Source organism: Atheta coriaria, unplaced genomic scaffold, assembly GCF_025399875.1.
Source record: "Atheta coriaria isolate IRGN ID8LTWV9N9 unplaced genomic scaffold, Caltech_Dcor_3.1 hic_scaffold_1_pilon, whole genome shotgun sequence".
Classification (NCBI taxonomy): domain Eukaryota; kingdom Metazoa; phylum Arthropoda; class Insecta; order Coleoptera; family Staphylinidae; genus Dalotia; species Dalotia coriaria.
Window position 1 is genome coordinate 2,920,635 of NW_027045443.1, and position 18,982 is coordinate 2,939,616.

Consider the following 18,982-nt stretch of genomic DNA (forward strand, 5'->3'; position numbering starts at 1 on the left):
TTCATTCATTGTGAGTGCACACATTTTTTGATCCAGTGGGGGCCAAATTTTATATCATCATGGTCGAACAAATTGCAGACCTCAATTATGACTTTAACTACAACCTTTTCTTGGCCAAGCGCATGATGGACAATCTGCAGACGAATGCAGAGCGTCAAAGGGTTATTCGATGGATGCGTAAACTCATCGCGTGCAGAAGAAGCGTTGAAGAAATGAAACTGCGCAATGACTTCATGTACTATTTGGTACTCAATGTGCAAAATAGGGACCTTAGACCGCCGTTCCACGAAAGCCCCCCACCGGGACCCCTTCCAGAGCTATCGCATCTTTTAGTAAACCCAGCTTATTTCAAAATGGAGGAGCATTATTTTCATTACCCTTTCTTTATCCTGTTACAGCCAGGATCCAGTGCTGAATCTCTGGGCGAAGCAGGAGCCTGGCAGGAGAAAGAAAACAAGAAGAAACCGATACTATATGAGTACTCTCCTGATGGAGGTGCTTTCCTTGCTTCGCAGCCTATTCCTCGATGCGGGGCATTTTGCTACCTAGCAGTTGTCAGTCGCACTTCGAACAAATAACCTTGTGGAACATACAGTAATGTAAATTAAACCAAATTAACCAAATACAAACAGGAATATAGTAAACATATTTAGGACAATCAAAACATGAGTTTTATTTATTGTTTGTCATTTTGGAAGGACGATAAAATGTAGTATAGCAGGGGAATTTTTTGAGTCTTGCGATCGTCGAGAACCCCCAGCTTGGAGGCGAGCTGTTCACGTCTCATCGTAGTGTCATTGTCTCCGGACTCTAATAAAAAATAAAATCAAAAATTTCAAAAAATCATTCAATCGGTTGAAGGGCAGGCCTGTAATCAACACTCACCGACACCAAGCACTTGCTCGGAATACATGTACCCGTTCCAAGCGAGGTACTCACGGATCAGCTCGTTGAGCAGCTTGGTCTCTTCGGGCATATCGGGGGGCACCTGGCGCTCAGTGTTTTTATTCAAGATATTCATTACGGACGCGCGCATCTCCGCCTTAAAGTGGCCCATGACTCCATATTCAGTCAGCGACTTACGGACGGCTATTTCAAAATAAGGCGTTTGCACATACTCACATTTTCGTACCAATAAATACATGATAGGAAAAAAATATTTATTTACCTTCTAGTAGATCACGTTCGGTTTGTTGAGCCATGATGGAGAAACGATGAGGTGCTTGAAAAATAAACGCGTCGCAAATAAAGCTGCAAATATCACAATCCGTGGACGGAAGCAGTGGGTTCGAAATGGCGTGTCGTTCGACAAACGGTAGGAAAACAGAAATGACAGAACTGTTTTACCTTGTTTGATAGAAGCGTGGCTAGGCAACGCAACAATGTCAACAGAAACATAATCATAATGTGAAGTGAGTGATTATTGCGAGTATTTTCCGAAGTATTTTAATTGATCACAATTAAAACTAAGTGAACATCTCACCCACCCTGGGCAGGTGCAAGCTGGCGAACAACATGTTTAATTACAACTCACAAATCGAACTGGGGCGGTCGTGTCGACAAAGCTCCACGCCGCACGAAGGTAACAGACGTTTTTCATTTATTTTATTTTCTCGTTCGCTTGAAAAGCGCATAATTCAATGCATCAAACAAACATGTATGTAGGTATGTTTTGGCACCATTTGATGTTGCATAATCGCATTGTGCGTGCGGCTAGTGTGCCTCGTATAAATGACTCTTTGATCTCGTTAAACGGCACGGGATTTAAGCAAATCTAGTCTTTTTGATTTGATATTCAAAAAAGCAAGCGGTGCTTGTAAAAAAGATCAAAGGCTGTTTGCGGCGTTGCGGGCGGCGCGTCGGCGAACCTCAAGCGTCGCGCAAAGCACGCGGAAAATTGGCTCAAAAGGGGGATGACGGCGGCGGCGTGCCGGCTCCGAATCAAACGAGCTCACTCTATTATTACGAATCAGCTTGTAAAAACTGAACAGATGCGCGCGCCAAAGGCATACATTCGCACAAGTGTTAATTCAATTAGGTGCGAGTCGAGTGTTTTGCGGACGGCCAGTTGACTTTTCAGGGTTTCCTACATTTTCACCCCAGGCGCAATCAATAATAGCAGATTAACCAGTCTAGGAATTAACTTACCGGACGTTTCTCTCCTTTAAATATCTACTTAAAAGTAAAGCATTTTTATTTAGATTTTCTGCATGTAGTAATGACAGGAGTCCGTATACAAGTGGTGTGGAATAAAAGGATGTGCAATACAATGAGAAGAATACAATACTAGCAGTTTGTAAGAAGGGGTGACACGAAGCTGCGAAATATTAAAGCGTGGGTGTCCCTTAGACAAGCGGCGATTGCTTGCGCTTGCCGCACAAAAGCAGCCGCGCTTTGAAATGACCGAAGAGCCACTCGCAGGAGAACTGCACGTTGCAGACTGCAGCCATGCAATGGTGCAGCCGGCGCGCTGTGCCCCACCACTTGCCGCGGTTCGTCGCGCCGGTATCGGCCCGAAGCGAGCACGAAGCAGCGCACAGCCGGCGCGCGATAAACCCACCGCTACACACTCGCCTGTCAGTCGGTTCGGCACGCTGACGGCAGCGCGAACGCGACGAGCGCGTTTATTACATCAGTCCAGCACCAACGACACGAGTGCGAGTTTATTTTCGTTGGTCCCGTCCGGTCGCTGCGATTCCACAGCCAGCGTTGCGCGTCGACGGCGTGCGCCCGAATGCTGATCGCCCCGCAAATTGTGCTTTATTTAGTCACGCGAACGCGTCGATGTTCGTGCGTGCGCGGCCGCCGCGAGTGTGAAATGTGAAAATAATGAAAATCGTTGGGGATCAATGTGGATATAACGCCGAAGTGCTCTCGCCCGCCGCCCGCACCGCCACGGAGGACCGCCGGTCTATCGGATAATCGTCGATCAGATGTAGCAGAGGTGAGCGGTGTATAGCAGCGTGTTTTTCAGGTGCCGCTGGTAATTATGCGCAGTCACAGTGACATAAATACGCGCACGCGGCCAGACGGCAAAGACCGCGCGCGACGTTGAAAAGTTTCATTCAATTTGCTCACACAGAGACTCTGTCCTCTGCGGCGCGAGTATTTTGGTTTGGTTAGATCGGTTGGGTTGAAGTATAAGTGCGCACGGACGAGCGAGATCAAAGGAAAAGTAACGACGGGCTCGCTCCGTGTGCTGCCTGCGTGTTGCTCTGTGTGTGTTTGTTGAGCGTGCCGCGAGTAGTCGGCATGATGTAGGTTTGGAATGTTTTCGAATCGTCGCTTCTGAGTGCTCTTTCTTCGACCTTGTTCATGCCTTTTCGGTTTTCTATAGAAATTTGAAGGTGGCCACCATCCAGCGCTTCTGGAAACCACGTGAGACATCTTCAAATATTTGCCAGCTATCGCTCGTTGGGCTTCTGCTGATCTACTCGTTTGTTTGATCGCGATTCATTCACTTCATGCGCGCCAGCCGATAAAACTTAATAATATCAACTGTCGGGTGGCCGCACTCTATTTCTGTACATTTTCGGTGACTCGATCCCCTCACGGAATCTTTTCCAACGGGGCTGCACTGAACGAAGGAAAGAATTATCGTCGGTGCCGAGAATTTCCAAGAATCGGAGCGGTTCTGTCGGGACGCGTACTTCTTGCCTCGCTTCGTGCAGCAACAAGCAGCATGCTGCTTGCCCCAACGGCGACGAAAGTACGCCTCGTTTTTAGTGGTTTTCATGGTCTTCGCTCTTCGGTTCATGCGCATGCTTCTTTGTCTATCGTCAAATGCAACTTCCAACCGTTGCGACCATCATAGAACTGTGTATATCATTTTTATTTGCGCTCTGCGGAAGAATGTAAAAACAAGCTATTATAATCTTAGCCGGTGATTATTTGAATAGTTATGCGCGTTACGTACGCCCAGCCTTGCATATTGCGATTATTGCTACATGGCAATTATTGTGATTCCATGAGAAAGTCAAAGGATGAAATTTAATTGCTCCGCGCTGCGAGGACGGTATTAATATGCTCGCGCCGAGCACGCACGTCTTCGGCCTGAGCAGCACGCCAGCCGCTTGCCGGCATGGTGGTAGTTAATTAATGGTAATTAATAATTGCTCGCCGGTCTTTAATTTCCGATCGAGCGCGCCGGCGCCGGCCGCCGATTGTCCGCGTCTGATTTTCCGATTCGTGCCCGCGCGGAATGCGCGCACGTTGAAACTAGTAAGAATTCGTTTTCATATTTTCAGCAGCGCGCTCGCATACGAAGAGCGAAGGAAACGCGCAGCAAGAATGTGTATGCATTATGCGCACCGAGCATGGGAGATGAACGGACGGCTTTCTTATGTCGGTTGGGTGGGTTTGCTTTTTTCCATACCGACCGAGTTTCTTACAGGGGTGCACTTATCAAAAACAATACTCGTTTTTTTTTTAATATTTACATCAGTCCACTATTCAATTTTATTATCATAAGATTTTCTACATTGCAACAATTAGGAATTTTTTTAATTTTTTTGATGGTATATACCGGTAGGATGATTTTTTATTGTAGAATTTAATGATTGAAGAGGTCCAGATGAGAATTCGATTCGTAGCTGGTTGGTGATAGTTTGATTATTGCGGAATGCCGAGGTTTTTGTCCAAAGTCCGTTTCTGGATAACAAGTTAGACATGGGCATGGACATCAACATCACATTTATTACCCATAAGATATGTGATTACCCCGATGCGTTTCGCTCGCCGACCGCCGCTTTCTTCCTCCATCCGTCCGTCCGTCGTCGCACCGACCGGCCGCGCTCGGCGTGCCTTGCCCATAGTCTTCTTCATCATGTTCATTTGTTCATCAACATAATCAAGTTCTTTCTTTGCCGTCCGCCGTGCATTCGTTCGGCTCTATGCCCGCTTGCTCGCTCTTTACTGCAGCGCGTCTTCGCAGCCAGCTGCAGGAGTCTCTGTCGCACGGTGCGCTCCGTCCTCGTCGTGTGCGGCGCGGCGCGTTTGGTCGGCGGTGCGGCGGGTCGGTTTCGTCGGCCGTGTGATCCGTTCCGATGATGACGGTTGATGTTTAGCCGGCACACACACTCGGACGGGTCGGCAAACAGGTTTCTTCAGCTGCGTCGGCTTCGTCCACCAGCACATCTCTCAGGTGGCGGCGTTTTCGTTAGAAAAAGTCGCGATGCCACCGCAATGCGTTCTGTGTCCTCCTGCCGCAAATCAGTGCGCAATTTAGCGTCGTCAACGCGGTTCATTATTGGGAATTTTCTCGAGACTCGCGATAAAAATATTGTTACTGCCCGGTCTTTGATCGGGTTTTTTTTCTTTCCGACAATCCTACCTTTTTGTTCCATGCATTCAGTCAGCGAGAGAGCCGGGGCCGAAAATCAACATTCCTCCGGTTCATTCAATTCAAAACCGTCTGAAGTAAGCTGCACATATGCATCGAGCAAACATAAAAATTGCCAGTTGAACTTGGTGCATTGTCATCGTATACGGTCGGCGATATCGACACTCGGGGACTATAATGCCGCTTAATCCTCAGCGTCAAAGAAATCGTGGGTATTTACGAGAAGGCTCAACTTCTCTCTTCATTGCCCTGCGCCTTGGTGGCATTCGGGTATTTCTACATAAAAACTCAACTGATATGAAACACAATACGCCGACTTTACTTAAAATGTACCTACTTATCGAAAACATTATCTTAACATAATATACACCTGAATAGAGTAATATCTACGGAGAAAAACGTATCGATGCACTCTAAACCACAAATGATTAATTTGTTTTTTTTTTTAAAGTAATTTTGGCAAATGTGAATAAAATACTAATGCACATATTGAATTAAATTTAGCCAAAGAAGACTTGGATTATTCCCTACTACTTCCAGAAGCAAGAAACCTACCAAAGAATTATCACCATTTTATTAATGCAACCAAAGTAAAACGTCAAACTAATAGTCATGCATGATATGAGAGAAATAATAATAAAAGCACTAGTCTTTAGGACGATATTACAAAAATAAGTCCACGTTTGTCGGAACAAGTGCATCGATCGATAAATTTAATTGCATTACTTTATCTGACATGCTCGTAATTTAATTACGCACATCAAATAATAGTCGGACGACACGTCATTCTAATAGGAACCGCTTTGCAAACAAACGAAGTCGTTTATTAATCACCCGCGTGGTCGACATCTGTTTTGATATCTCGCTAGGTAAGTCGAGCAAAAAGCAATTTGTTATCGAACACAATCAACTAAACACTTGGTGCGCAATGAGGGATATAATAGGATTCGGTATTTTTTTTATCATGCTTTCGAATTGATTGTGGTTGGAACCTGGAATTGAATCGGATCGAACAGGAGACGCATTCGTAATTCAGTAAATCCTCGTGCGGGATCCCCAATTGGTCGGGAGAGTGCATTTTCATGTAGTTTTTTTCCGTCTGTTTGTTCATTGAGCTTCTCTTCCTGAATCCACAAATGTTTTCTTTTAAAAGTTTAAATAGACATATCTACATATTTAGGTTTTAAATATTATGAATAATTTTGTTTAATAGTGGGATTTGTGTGTATGGTTTTGTATTTCTATAATGTTGAGTGTTTAACTCTCTGCTCGATTAATTTCTGTATGAACCTGTTACTGGTTATTTACTCCTGCTTGCGTCGTCGCATGCTGCGCAGAACGAGGCGGGTTGGAGCACATCCAGCCGCGTGTTTGCCTCATGAATTGTTGATCAGCTGCTCGTCTCCCGGTGTGTACACACCGGCGCGCGCTCCCTGAAAACGGTGCTTCCCGAGTTTGCCTTGCTTTTAAATCATGCATGGCGGACTTTTCTGCGATGCGATTCCTTTCTTTTCGGTTGATTATGTGCCCATCAGGGTACGATTTCACCATTTTCTTCAGTTCGTTATATTACTTGAAGTGCACGCTAACATACACGTATGCACACTCATCGTGCGGAAATGGGAGGATCGGGGAGATGAGGAACTTTTTCACTTTGCACACACACGGTGTGCGTCGATAAGTGGGCAGATGAATAAATGACGAGATTGTTACCATCGAAAATATCGCAAAATGTAAAATGTATACTGAAGTATACACAGGTTTTTTTTTTTTTCAATAAATATATGACACATCAAAGTATTAAGATCTTTGTTGTCGGTATGATTCACCTTTGCGTATGAGGAGACGCTCGACATTGGCACAGATTATTCCCTGCTGTCCTCCTTATGACATTGCTGCCGCTTTTCTTTCATGCCGCATTCCGCACGGTCGTAGATCACATCACATCACACGCCGCGGACTGGACCCTCACGTGGCATCATCCTGGCATTTGTTTGTCTATATGGCTAGCGCCGGCGGTGGCGGCGCATTTCTTGGCTATTCATAGTCGCCGCCGCACGCGATCGCCGACTTCGATCTCGTTCGATTCGTCAACCGAAAAACTAGCCGCGCACGCGGGTGCGTCATGTGGCTGTGTATGTGAGTTGTATTTTTTGCTCTCGTGCGCGGCGGCGTTCGCGCGCACGATAGATCAAAGGAGTTTCGTGCGAACGCCGACACAACTCTCCCGACCGACGGGCGACGACGTTACGATCCGTCGAATATGATAAACTCGGAGCGCGCGGCTCGCCGGCTTCGCATACACGCGCGCCCGCCCGTCGATACGTTTTATTTGTATTGCGGAGCAAATGTACACAATTATAAAGTCGTGTCGGAAAACGAGCGAGGGCACGGTGGAAAAAAGCAACACGCCAAACGCAATCGGCGCTGCGAAAGGAAACACGTTCGAAATGCACTTGTAAATAGTTTTTATTCCATTCCATCGTTTCATAATGATTTCGGAAGAGTGTCCTTATGACTGAGTTTGTTTTACGCCTTGAGTATGTACCAACTCATATCTGCGCTCACATGATTGCGGCACGGATAGAAATGTAAATACGTAATTACGAGTACAAACGAATGATTACATACATAAATGATTAATGATACGTACTTTTCAAGCCATGGGTCCATGGTTTCTGTATTCATTCATAAATTCTCGTTTTTGGGTCAGAGATATGTCATCTTGCGGTGTCATCTCTTCAACTTGAACTGCTTCCCATTCATCGTGCTTATCGCACGCCTCGTAATTATTTAAATGCACGAAGAGTCGGCAGCTCGCCGGACAAAAAAAAGCGATCATCGGTCGCATCAAAGAGGGAAGTTATAATTTTTATGTCCACACATTGACGCCGGTAGGCGCAAGGAGGCTCCGACCGCGCGCGTACAATCGTCAAAGAGGCCGCCGCGTCGCTTTGATCTGCGGCCGATGCCGCCGACGTGTTAAAAGACGCCGCGCCGCGTATTCGCAAATACGCGAGCGGCTCGCACGAGCGCGCCTGCAACGCGCGGATGGCGATGTTGGCGAGAAAGACGCGCCGACGACGATGACGACGGCGACGTCCTCGGCAAACACAAAAACTCTGCTTTCGACGACAAGTTGCAGCTTCTTTGGCTCGGTTTATTTCGTTGGACGCCCAGATTGCACGTCGAGTCAAGAGCACTTTCATAAAACTACATCTAATTCGCGCCTGTTGCTATAACTTTTCAAATACTCACAGAAAATATGACATTTTCACCAATTGAATGGGTATTTCTAACCAAAAACCTTAGTTAGCTTAGAAGATGTGACCGCATAATTTTTTTACTTTAAAGACTTTATTTTTGTATTGTGCCGACAGTCAATTTTCCGCCCGAATTTGAAATCCACCCCGATGGCATTCAAATTGAAGCCTTCACTCAGTTCACCGCTTGTCAATGGCACTGCATTGCTGTAAACCGAAAATTCGAGAAAAATCGTCGTTGCGCGGTGCCTTTTAACTATTCCGAACATTCTGACAATCGTAGCTCAAATCCCAGTTTTTGGATAATTGCTTTCTATACCTGGCCGGAGATTGAAATGTTCTCTGTCCCGGTCGGAATTCTATGCTGAATCGTTTAACGTGGAAATTAACTTCTGCAAGTCGCAAATAGAAATACGAAAAATAGGTGTAAACTGTTCGGTTCACAAATGAAAGTGATCAACAAGGTTAGAATCTTCAAAAGTTTATTGTGATTGTAATTCGGAATCCATGGTGCATCATTATTATGGCGATGGTACCATTGAATTCATTTTAGCTTTTGGATTTGCATAGATTATCTTTATATAAGTTTGAAAGTTTTCGGCAAATACTCGGTTGTAGCGATGCGACTAGCCCACCTTCATGATTCCCCGTAATCGGTCCAGGTTGTGGATTAGTTCGGTATTGCGTTTGTCGATTCGGTTGATGTAGTAATCCTCAGCGCTCACGTCGGGATACTGAAAATTTCCAACCTGATGTTCATAAATAAAGCAGGTTGTAAATGGATTATGCCAAGTCTTCGGAGCTAACTAAGTGGACTTAGAGTCATCCTGAACAACATTTTTCTACTTACCAAGTCTTTGAAGTCGATGGGTAGGATCATCGCGGAGGTGGTGGGCTGGTAGGACGCCATCGCCAATAGTAGTACGATTAGTACACAGGTCCTGTGAAATAAATATGTTTTTTTTTTGGCTTTCGTAATTGGCTGTTTGGTTGTTCGTGGTTGTTACTCACTTGCCAAACTGACTCATTTCCATCGTCGCTTAGCGCCACGCTCGAGAGTCGCCTTTGTGGTTGTCACTTTGCGCTCCTTTGATGTCCGGACGCGCCTTTGAAGCTCAACGGCGCTCTTTTTTTTTTTCAGTATCACGCAGTAGTACGGGATCGATTCCGCCAACTCTTTATCCACCTTCAGAATTTATCGCTATCACTAAGTGATAGTGGCTTAGCGGGGTCGGGCTCTTCGTGCGTTATATGAACTTCTATTTCTGCTCGCGATGTGCGGGATGCGGATATAGACAGTCGGGCGTTCGGCGCGTCGTGTAGGACTCGTATGTCGGCAAAGATCAAAGCGCGCCGCCTTTTATACACTTAACTAACAACTACACGCGCTCGAACATAGGTCATCGAGCGCGATGAAGAACACGCGGCGCGCGTTAATATTTCCCGACGACGGCGACGGCTACATTTTCCCCGATGCACTTTGTGTGTTGTTTTTTCGTGCTGTCGTTCGTTTCTTTACTCAGGACAACGCACACATGTGACATTCACCTACTGAGTGTCTTATAAACATCCTACGAATCAATTCAGACCAAATATTTTCTATACAATAATTATCAACAATTTTATTCTGCAACCATCTGGCCAATTAAAAAAAAATTAAAAATATTTTTTATACTAATATTTCTTTGTGCTTAAAAAAGTTTTTCTTAGGTAAAACCCTGTTGATTAGTGTTTTGTTCAATTCATTTTCATCTAGACAGGTTTGTTGTCTCAAGCTTGATTATGTTATATTCCACATCCGTCTTCTGCGAAGAGTTGACGTTGGAAATTAGTGTTAATCAACTTTTTATTTGTTTACAACAACACCTACGTCAATATTACCGGGACCACCATCTCCGTTTCCTCTGGTCTTGCGCATTGTAACGTAAACTGCGTTTCCTGCGTCGAAATATTTTCCGTGAAGGTGTAAAGTGTCTTCAACCACGCGCTAGTAAGGTCCTCATTCAAAACCCGCCGAAAAATCAAGTTTTCAATAGTCAAGCATGTATTCTACGCCAGTGCTACTTCTGACCAATTCCAAAATGCAAGTAAATTATATATTTTTATGCTGTCCGGGCTGAAATAGCCTTCTATTCGATTAATTAAATTGGTTTCGCGTGTTCATGCATCAGTTGTTGGCTTGACAAGTAAACAAATTACACATCTGGGTAGTGTCGAGGTGCGGCGCTCCTCGGCGCCTCATAAAATCTTCATTATCGTAATTGACACGTTAACATTTTCACGTTTTGCGTGTTTAGAAAATTCATTTTTTTTAAGAATGCATGTTTGTGAATATAAGAAACGTTTGGGAAACACTGGTAGAAAAGGTGCGCGCATTGATAGACTGACTAAGGTCAGCAACCGCGGCACACCAGTACCACTGACCGCCGCTGGGCTTCAAAGAAATAACACCGAACACCGCGGTCTTCCGAGCGCTTTAACGCTTTCGCCGTGCCTCGTCCTCGTGCACAGGTAAAACGTAAATCTTGCGCTGTACACAACGTTTCACAAGTTTTGCATACGTTTGAAAAAGTTTCACACGTCACGCATCGCTTACGTTGATTTCCATCAGAAAGTTAGTGATTTTCTTCGGCGTTGTCACTGTGAAACATAGGTGCACCACACCCACGATCGCTGCACTGGGTGTCAGAAACGTGGAGGTTGTCGGCATTCGGGTCCTTTGCCGGTGTGCTCCGTGTCTTCTTGGGGGCCACGCATTTCAAGCGCGCTTCTTCCATCGATGTGCCTCCGTCTCGCTTGTTATTTATGGTTATTAAACTGAGGCCGCTCGCATTATGCGCGACTGTCTCTTTCTGTTCTTACTCGCGCGCATCTGCCCAGCTCTTCGTCGCGTTGAAAAGGACAGGATTCATTGAATACCAAAAACGGCGCGGCGTGCGCGAGCGCAAGCGAGAGCGACACTTATAACTGGGAATTAAAAGACGGCAGAAGGAAAAATATGTGTTTTTCTGCGGTCAAATGCATCTCGCGTCTTCTTCGCGCTTTTTAAGCCGCGCGCCGGCTTCGGCGGCGTTATTATTCGACGTTTTGTTCGTCGTTTTCGCTGTGTTTTAAGTTATGTTTGCTCATTGTGTTTGTGCACGCGTGTTCGCTGCATTAGCATCCTGCCGGCAAAAGGAACGCTGTGACTTTCAGAAAAGTCGCGCAAAGAGAAGAAACAGATTACGGCCGACCCTTCAGAGAAAAATAAAAATTTTAAAGGATATAAGCGGCATACGATCAAAAACACAACTTTAGAAGCCGCCTAAACATCTTTTAGCAAAAATTCAGCGTATATTTTTTGTTTTTCTATCGTTATTTGATACACCGCAATATTTGGCGGGGTTTCTGATAATTTCTGTGTTTATTACTTGCGTATTGAAAGAGAAAAGGATAATTAAAAAATATATTCAACTGAAAGTGCAATTGAGAGAACTGCAGAAATTTGACCAACAGTACATGTACCGCAACTCAAATGTTAATGCGTTTTAAAGGATTGGATTAATTTGGCGGTCGTCGACTCACATAGGTTTATGATTCATAATATTGCATGCGTACGTGCAACGCGTCAATAGAAGTGAAAAACTCAGTGAAAAATCAATAGACTAAATAATTTGTAACGTAAATCAAAGTACAATATCTATCATGTGTTTTTGATCCTTAAAATGTAACAAAGTACAAGAATATATACCAAAATGGTATTCAGTGCCATATTTTTGGATGGGTTTCAGTTTGTACATGCTTTTGGCGACATCTAAACGCATCCTGCCACAGCTTTGTGGAGCAACCAAAGCGTGATTCCTGTTCTCCGTGCCCAGCTTCTCCCGTTTCTCGCGCTTGCGTGAAGCAAACGCGACGTTCGTTCCCTAAGTTTGAAAGTTGTTCCTCCACGCCGACCGTCTGTCATTAAATCAATTCCAGGCCGGCACCTCGAGGCGTTAATTGATAGTTCTGCTTCCATTTCGGCCTCTTCTTCGCGCGCCGCAGCCACCTTTGGCCCCCAACGCCCCGTCAACGTCCGCGGTGCATCACCCATCGGCGCGCGCGCTCGAAAGAAAAAAATCCAAATGATTGATGTCGTAATATCCTTTGATCCGGACGAATCCGTTGGCCGTTGCGCGGCGGGGCGGCGGCCCTTTCATGCGCGTCGCTGCGAGTTATAATACGCCGTGAACTATAATTTAAAGGTGTCTGAGAACGACCGCAAGGTGCTTATTATATTGGTGCTTTTTTCTTTTTTGGCCGCGCGGGACCAGCGCGCCTGCTTTTTTTTTTCATTCGAAACGTTTTTTTTGTTGTTGTTCTTTTCGTCGTTGTTTTTCTTCGAACTGCGCACCGCTTTTATTTATTTGTGCGCGCGCCGTTTTGGTTTACGTGAGATTATTGGCGTTGCATGTCTATACGGCAATTATAAGTTCGGACAACTTAATTTAGCAATTTTACTTTTTACGAATATGGCTGCCGGCTGCGGATCACAGCAAAGTGCGACTAAAGGGCTGAAATGTGGCAAAAATTGTTCCAGGGCGGTCTGTAATTTTCATGGTAGCCGACTATATTTCTTTTAATTCCTCTGGTATCAGTATTAGAAGAAATTATGTATTACATTTCTTTAAAACGTTAAAATAAAATAATAGAATACTTGAAATTGAAGCATTTTGCAGCTTAAGGTGGCGCTTGAACTGCGTACCTGCTTATCTCGTAGTAGTTGCGGCTTCAATTCTCAAATACGACAAAATAAATTGTACTTACGCTCTTTTACGCATTTCTCTACGGAAAAAAAGGTCCACCCCAGATTATCGGAATTTGTATAGTACCGTGCGGGTACCACTACCCATTCTTTGTAAACTACAAGTTTCATAGTGATTTGCGCTCGATTTACCACAAAAGGGGCTTAAGTCACGTGAGGGTTGTATGTCAGTGTCACGTACTGTCGCCAGATGTCAGCAGCATGAGCATCTAAGCGACCATAGGCAGTCCGCTGCGCTTGCCCTGCGCCCACCGCTGAGTCCATTCCGGAACCCAAACAAAAACAAATGGCGTTCGACCGCTGGCGTGCTTAGTACGCTACGCACAACACGCACGACTTAACCGCTTAACCTCGAAAACAGAACGTGCCTTCTCCTTAGAGCCCATTTGCCACCAGCTAGTACTCGCTACAGTCCACCAAGCCATCACAGGCTCATCTCTATCTACACTCGTATTCGTAAGCTAATAATTTTGCCTGCACATGTTCTAAAGCAAACATAATTTTTAGCACCCCTGGGCAGAGCCCCATCAAAATTTACCCAGGATCAGTGTCAGTCAAGACCCAGTTGTAAGAAGTAGAACTTTGATTTTTCTCACATTGAGTCTACACACCCACCCCTTACAAACTGACTCACTCATCGATTACATTCTCCAGCTTAGTCAGTCGCATAGAACTTGGGGCTACAGCATCAGACTCTGAATGTGCTCCGCAGCCTCACTCTGTATTGTGCAGTCAGTCACAGCGGAGTGTTCAGATCTCCCAAGCAGTCAGGTTGCGAGAACTGAACAAAGCAGTACAGCAATAGACAAGAGCAATATTAATATTTCATAGTTTAGTTTACCTGTAGGAAGGAAAAGTGTATTGTGCAGTGATTTCTATTAGTTTGATTTGTGCTGGCAGCTGGAAAAATGGTATGGAGTTTTATATACATCCCCCAAGTTATTAATTTCATATTTTTACCTGGGTATATGAGTTCTTTTGTCTAAGGTGTTTTTACCTACTCCAGTGTAGAGTAAAAAGTTTGGTGTAATTGTATACCTTAATTTTTTGGTAGTATTATATTAATATTTTTAGTTTATTAAGAATCATGCATGAAATATATTTCATGCTTTCGAGAGACTGCTTTGTTGAGAGTTGGGAGTTGGCAGTATTGATCGGTTGGCTCAGGCTGGGGCCCAATTCAACTAGCTCGAACACTCAAATCTACCCTCCTCTCTGATTTTACTTCGCAGAACATATTTGTATTGATTTTTATCTCTACAATGAAAGTCATTCTAAATATTTTTGATATGATGCATCTTTGAGCCAATATGAAATGATTTGAATATTAATTTTAAATAGTCAAAATTAAATGTTTGCAATTTTTTTCAGGCTTCCGTTCAACACTATGACGAATAAGCCAGCGTCTTCCAGCCCACGTACGCAACGATCAAGTCTAGCTAAAATAGCGCCGTATCCTTTTAGCACCAATTGTAGTCAAACGAAGAGGCGACCATTATGAATCGCAAGTCGAGCAGCCTTCATGTGCACGACGGCGTCTTTGACCGGAACTCACCGCGCCCACCGGTCCCTGGCGAGGAGCGCACTCATTGCGTCTCCGACTGCACGTTACCAATGGAGTATCCCTATTCGTACAAACCCCGTCGAAAATCATCTAGTTTAAATGGTACGTCATCACATTGCCATTTCAAAATTTCAGATGGTATTGAATGTTTGTTGCTTACAGAATACACCGGTGATAGTAAATCGGTGACATCGTTGACGTCGGCGTCGTCTTCTCAGCGCCCGCAGTCGGAAAACACATCTCCGCCGGCATGCCTACGCTGGGCGGTGTCACTGCACTGTCTGCTGGAAGACCCGGATGGCGTTATGCTATTCAAGCGTTTCCTGCAGGCCGAGGGCAACGCGGACGCGCTCGACTTCTGGTTAGCCTGCGAAGGCCTTCGCAAGCGGAGTCAGCCTGATCCAGCCTGCGAGGGTCTACTCAAGCAGAGTGAACCCGATCGTGTAGTCAAAGTTATTTACAAGTAAGCATTACATACTTTATTCATCGATAAACATCTTTATTGCGTTTTTTTTTTTTAATTTAGACGTTACTTCCTGAAATCGTCACTTCCAATCTCCGAAGACATCAAACGCGAAGTCGGTCGCTGTCTGAAATCTTCTGAAGACTTCAAGCAATTTCTAACGCTGTTTGACGCGGCGCAGTCGCAGGTGGAGAATCTGATCAACAACACGACGTATCCAATCTTCCTCAAGAGCGAACTTTACCTGCAATACATTCAGGTATGCACATTTATATCCATCGTGGTATTTTATTACAATATTGAATGTTTTTTTTGTCTGCAGTCCGTTCAAAATCCAGCGGGTAGCAGCGGCGATTTCAGTAGCGAATCGTCATCTTCCAGCAGCTCGGCCAGTAACAAAGATCTAACGTCGTTGGCATGTGGCGGTAACCCCTTGCCTATCATCCACGAAGATAAGGAATTTCATAATGCGTCGTTGTTTGGCGCACTGCATCAATGCCAGAACGCGCCACTTCCTGGCTACCAATCGCCGTCGATTGCCCATGGTCCGATGCGTCTCACGCGAAATATGCTGCTTGCGACGCAGAAAAATCGTGCGATGGACGTGCGCCCTCAAACGGAGACGTTTGCGGCCGAGTAAGTAACAATTCAATATCAGCACAATTCGCATCTTGCATAGTTGCATTGGTTTCATATATTTTTTTATATTATTTTCATTAATCTTGCATATATTGCATTGCGTTTATGATTTCGTTTTATTTATTATTTCGTTTTGGTTTCTTTTGTGTGGCTAGTATGTATAGAGGGTCCGGCGGGCTGCACCTGTATAATTCGTATAATCCTGTGTCGCGGCAAGATAGCGAGAAGCAGTCGATCAGTTCACATTCGGATGCACGCACGGAATCCGACAATATGTCGCTTACAGATAGCTCGATGTAAGTATCACACTACCCTCCGTTCCTTCACTGTGAATGCATTTTATTTGCGTTTGATTTCGTAGATATGTCAAAGCAAGCGTTGCATGACAATTTCTTTGATTCTAAGTTTTATTTATTAACTAATAATTATTTTTTGATTAGTGATGGAAGATCTTTGCACCGTTCGACACGTCGCAAAAGTGCGTCAATCGAGGCACGTATGGTGCGCGAAAGCGCTGCTATAAACAAAGAGACGCACATGCATCAAGCAGTCATCCCTCGTACGCAGCGCGTTGATAAGCAGCAGGTGAAACCGCTGATGCCAGACGAATTTGCCGCCATCCTCATACAAAAACTGGAAACTCTGAAGCGTAGTCAAGACAAACACGAACTCTTGGAACGTAAGCTCTCTGAAAGCGATTCGTTGACGTCGCTCAACGAAAAATGCCGTGCAACCAACGAATTGCAAAGTCGCGAGTTGGCAAACGCAATCCGCGAGCTTGAGGATGACAACTGTCAGCAGATCTTAGACGATCACGTCTCGATCGTCTTCTCTGATAACACATCACACGCACTTTCGCCAGGTGTAACGAGTCCGCGTCCTCACTCGCCGCGCAAGTATCAGTCGGTGCGAGTGCGTCGCAAGGACAAAGACGGTTTCTCGACGTTCAGTGGAGACTCAGGCAACGTACACGATTTCGGCGAGGAGCATAAGATGGTGAAGTCGAAGAGTATGCCCGAGTATCCCGAGGAGCGCTTTGGGCGCGGTTGTGCCACGAGGCGTTCTTCAAAGAAAGCGCCCACTGAGTTTACCGATAGCGGTGTCTCAGTGGTATCTGACACGCCACCCGACAGTCGCGTACGCCTCTGGCTGGAGGAGTCCGAGCGCGGCAGTCGTACCAGCAGCTACACTCACACCGAAATGTCTGGTTCAAAACACAGTCGGCATAGAAGCACAACAAGCTCCACCTTACCTTCTAGTGCTAGCAGGTATGTCACAATACAAAATTCCAAACTAAATCTATGTATTAATTTTCCTTGGTTTAGCAGGCATCGTAAAAATTACGGGTCGCGATCAAATAGTCTGGAGCGAAGTGGTGCGTCGAGCACGTTGTGTCCTGCGCAGCCGTTCGTCGCCGATCCCAGCATGCCGCCACTACCTCAACCCAACACTACTATTCAGCTTGAAGAAGCCATCAGGAGATTGAATGAAGGCAAAGATGAAGATCTCAGAACGCGTTCGAAACAAAGGTAAATATCTGACAGCTTTAAAAAAAGCAAATAATTCACATATTTATTTCGTTTTCAGTAGAACACCGTGTAAACATTATACAACTGTGGTGTTCTCGTTCTGCGAGGAGCAATTTCCATACCGCATCAAAATTCCCGGTAAGCAGGTGACACTCAAGCAGTTCAAGGAGTTCCTGCCGAAGAAGGGCAACTATCGGTACTTCTTCAAGACGGAGTGCGAGGAGTTGGACAACCAGGTCATCCAGGAGGAGGTCAGCAGCGACGCAGACGTGCTTCCACTCTGGGAGGGCAGGATTAGTGCGCAGGTCAAAACAATCGACTGATTTAGTTCTTAATTTAATTAATAATTTAATAATAATGATGGACAGACATATTTACAAACACTACGAATTAGAGCCCGACGCGGACGATGCTATTGTTTGAAAGTCTTACGATTTACGGGCAGGACTCTGAATAGACTTTTTTTTATTTATTTTACATTGTAACACAATCACGAAGGGCACGACGAAGTGCAACCAAGGTTTCATATTGGTTGGCATATGTAATGGACGCCGACGCGTTCGACGAGCGAAAATAATGTAAATAACCTGTACTTAATCAGGAAATCAGGTGGAAAAGTGCCTTCGCTAAGTAATCACACAATACACGTTGACAGTTTCATGAACAAACACATTCGAGACGCGACCTTCCCCTTTATCACCACGAAAACAGTTCTTGTTGGCCGAGAATGAAGTAATAAGTAGCTAGATAATACAAACGAGCCTTGTGTAAAAATATTCTTTATTTAATTATTTATGAATTTATGTGAATTGTGTAGATATATACATATTTTTATATGCCTATATTGTAATCGATAGTAGTTGCAGTATTTTTTACTTAAAAATTGGGTGCCATGAACACGATACGATTTCGATTCAACGAAGAAGCGAAATTATTTATACGAATCTTACAGCGAAAAGAATCGAGCATTTTTTTCTACAATGCTGTGTCGTACTGTACGTACATATATACGATCAAGTTGCAGCACTAAAATTTCTTAGTCGATTCAGTCGTTGCCGCTGGAATGCCTTTTCATGTGACAATTATAAAAGTGGCCTAACGCGTTTTACGGTTTTCTTATAGTAAGGAAACGTGCACTTTGAATACAAATCGGCCTCGAACCCAGCGAATTTCTGCTAGTTATTAACCGATTTCATTATTATCAATGAAAATTGCTACACTGGAGCACAGTACATTTGATCTTCCCAACTTCGACATGCAATCGGATCAAATTATGTGAACGCAATTGGAGGAATAACGATTTAAAGTTGTAAATAAAGATATTAAACATTTTTATATGAATGAACGAAGAACAAGACTTTACTATGAATTGATTCATACTTGATTTCTTGTTGTTT

At 44.6% G+C, this 18,982-nt stretch overlaps 3 protein-coding genes across 5 annotated transcripts; 2 read left to right on the forward strand and 1 right to left on the reverse strand.

Moving 5' to 3' along the window:
• The first annotated feature begins 31 nt into the window (after window positions 1-31).
• LOC135794094 (uncharacterized) lies at window positions 32-664 on the forward strand. Its single transcript, XM_065305242.1, has 2 exons — window positions 32-332; window positions 399-664. Exons 1-2 carry the CDS (start codon window positions 60-62, stop codon window positions 576-578), a joined length of 453 nt encoding a protein of 150 aa, XP_065161314.1. The 5' UTR covers window positions 32-59; the 3' UTR covers window positions 579-664.
• LOC135794116 (centrosomal protein 20) lies at window positions 649-2,595 on the reverse strand. Its single transcript, XM_065305274.1, has 4 exons — window positions 2,149-2,595; window positions 1,169-1,222; window positions 886-1,089; window positions 649-810 (listed from the first exon to the last, which is right to left on the reverse strand). Exons 2-4 carry the CDS (start codon window positions 1,200-1,202, stop codon window positions 677-679), a joined length of 372 nt encoding a protein of 123 aa, XP_065161346.1. The 5' UTR covers window positions 1,203-1,222; window positions 2,149-2,595; the 3' UTR covers window positions 649-676.
• LOC135794016 (axin) lies at window positions 2,562-18,916 on the forward strand. 3 transcript variants are annotated; one of them, XM_065305150.1, is made up of 9 exons: window positions 2,562-2,944; window positions 14,762-15,056; window positions 15,117-15,417; window positions 15,481-15,676; window positions 15,740-16,053; window positions 16,212-16,352; window positions 16,497-17,324; window positions 17,382-17,585; window positions 17,644-18,916. In XM_065305150.1, the coding sequence occupies exons 2-9, from the start codon at window positions 14,888-14,890 to the stop codon at window positions 17,906-17,908; spliced, it is 2,418 nt and encodes an 805-aa protein (XP_065161222.1). In that variant the 5' UTR covers window positions 2,562-2,944; window positions 14,762-14,887; the 3' UTR covers window positions 17,909-18,916. The 3 variants fall into 3 exon arrangements, with proteins under 3 accessions (XP_065161222.1, XP_065161228.1, XP_065161235.1); XM_065305156.1 differs by having other exon boundaries at window positions 17,647-18,916; XM_065305163.1 differs by lacking the exon at window positions 16,212-16,352.
• The last annotated feature ends 66 nt before the right edge of the window (window positions 18,917-18,982 follow it).

What these genes read in the sequence shown, in the direction of transcription:
- LOC135794016 (XM_065305150.1), top strand. Translation starts at nt 14,888, where the DNA reads ATGAATCGCAAGTCGAGCAGCCTTCATGTGCACGACGGCGTCTTTGAC. An exon ending in AAAATCATCTAGTTTAAATG is followed by an intron (nt 15,057 to 15,116) that starts GTACGTCATCAC and finishes TGTTGCTTACAG; the next exon opens with AATACACCGGTGATAGTAAA. An exon ending in GTAGTCAAAGTTATTTACAA is followed by an intron (nt 15,418 to 15,480) that starts GTAAGCATTACA and finishes TTTTTAATTTAG; the next exon opens with ACGTTACTTCCTGAAATCGT.
- LOC135794116 (XM_065305274.1), bottom strand. Translation starts at nt 1,202, where the DNA reads ATGGCTCAACAAACCGAACGTGATCTACTAGAAG. An exon ending in CGAACGTGATCTACTAGAAG is followed by an intron (nt 1,090 to 1,168) that starts GTAAATAAATAT and finishes ATTTTGAAATAG; the next exon opens with CCGTCCGTAAGTCGCTGACT. An exon ending in CGAGCAAGTGCTTGGTGTCG is followed by an intron (nt 811 to 885) that starts GTGAGTGTTGAT and finishes ATTTTTTATTAG; the next exon opens with AGTCCGGAGACAATGACACT.
- LOC135794094 (XM_065305242.1), top strand. Translation starts at nt 60, where the DNA reads ATGGTCGAACAAATTGCAGACCTCAATTATGACTTTAACTACAACCTT. An exon ending in CAGAGCTATCGCATCTTTTA is followed by an intron (nt 333 to 398) that starts GTAAACCCAGCT and finishes ATCCTGTTACAG; the next exon opens with CCAGGATCCAGTGCTGAATC.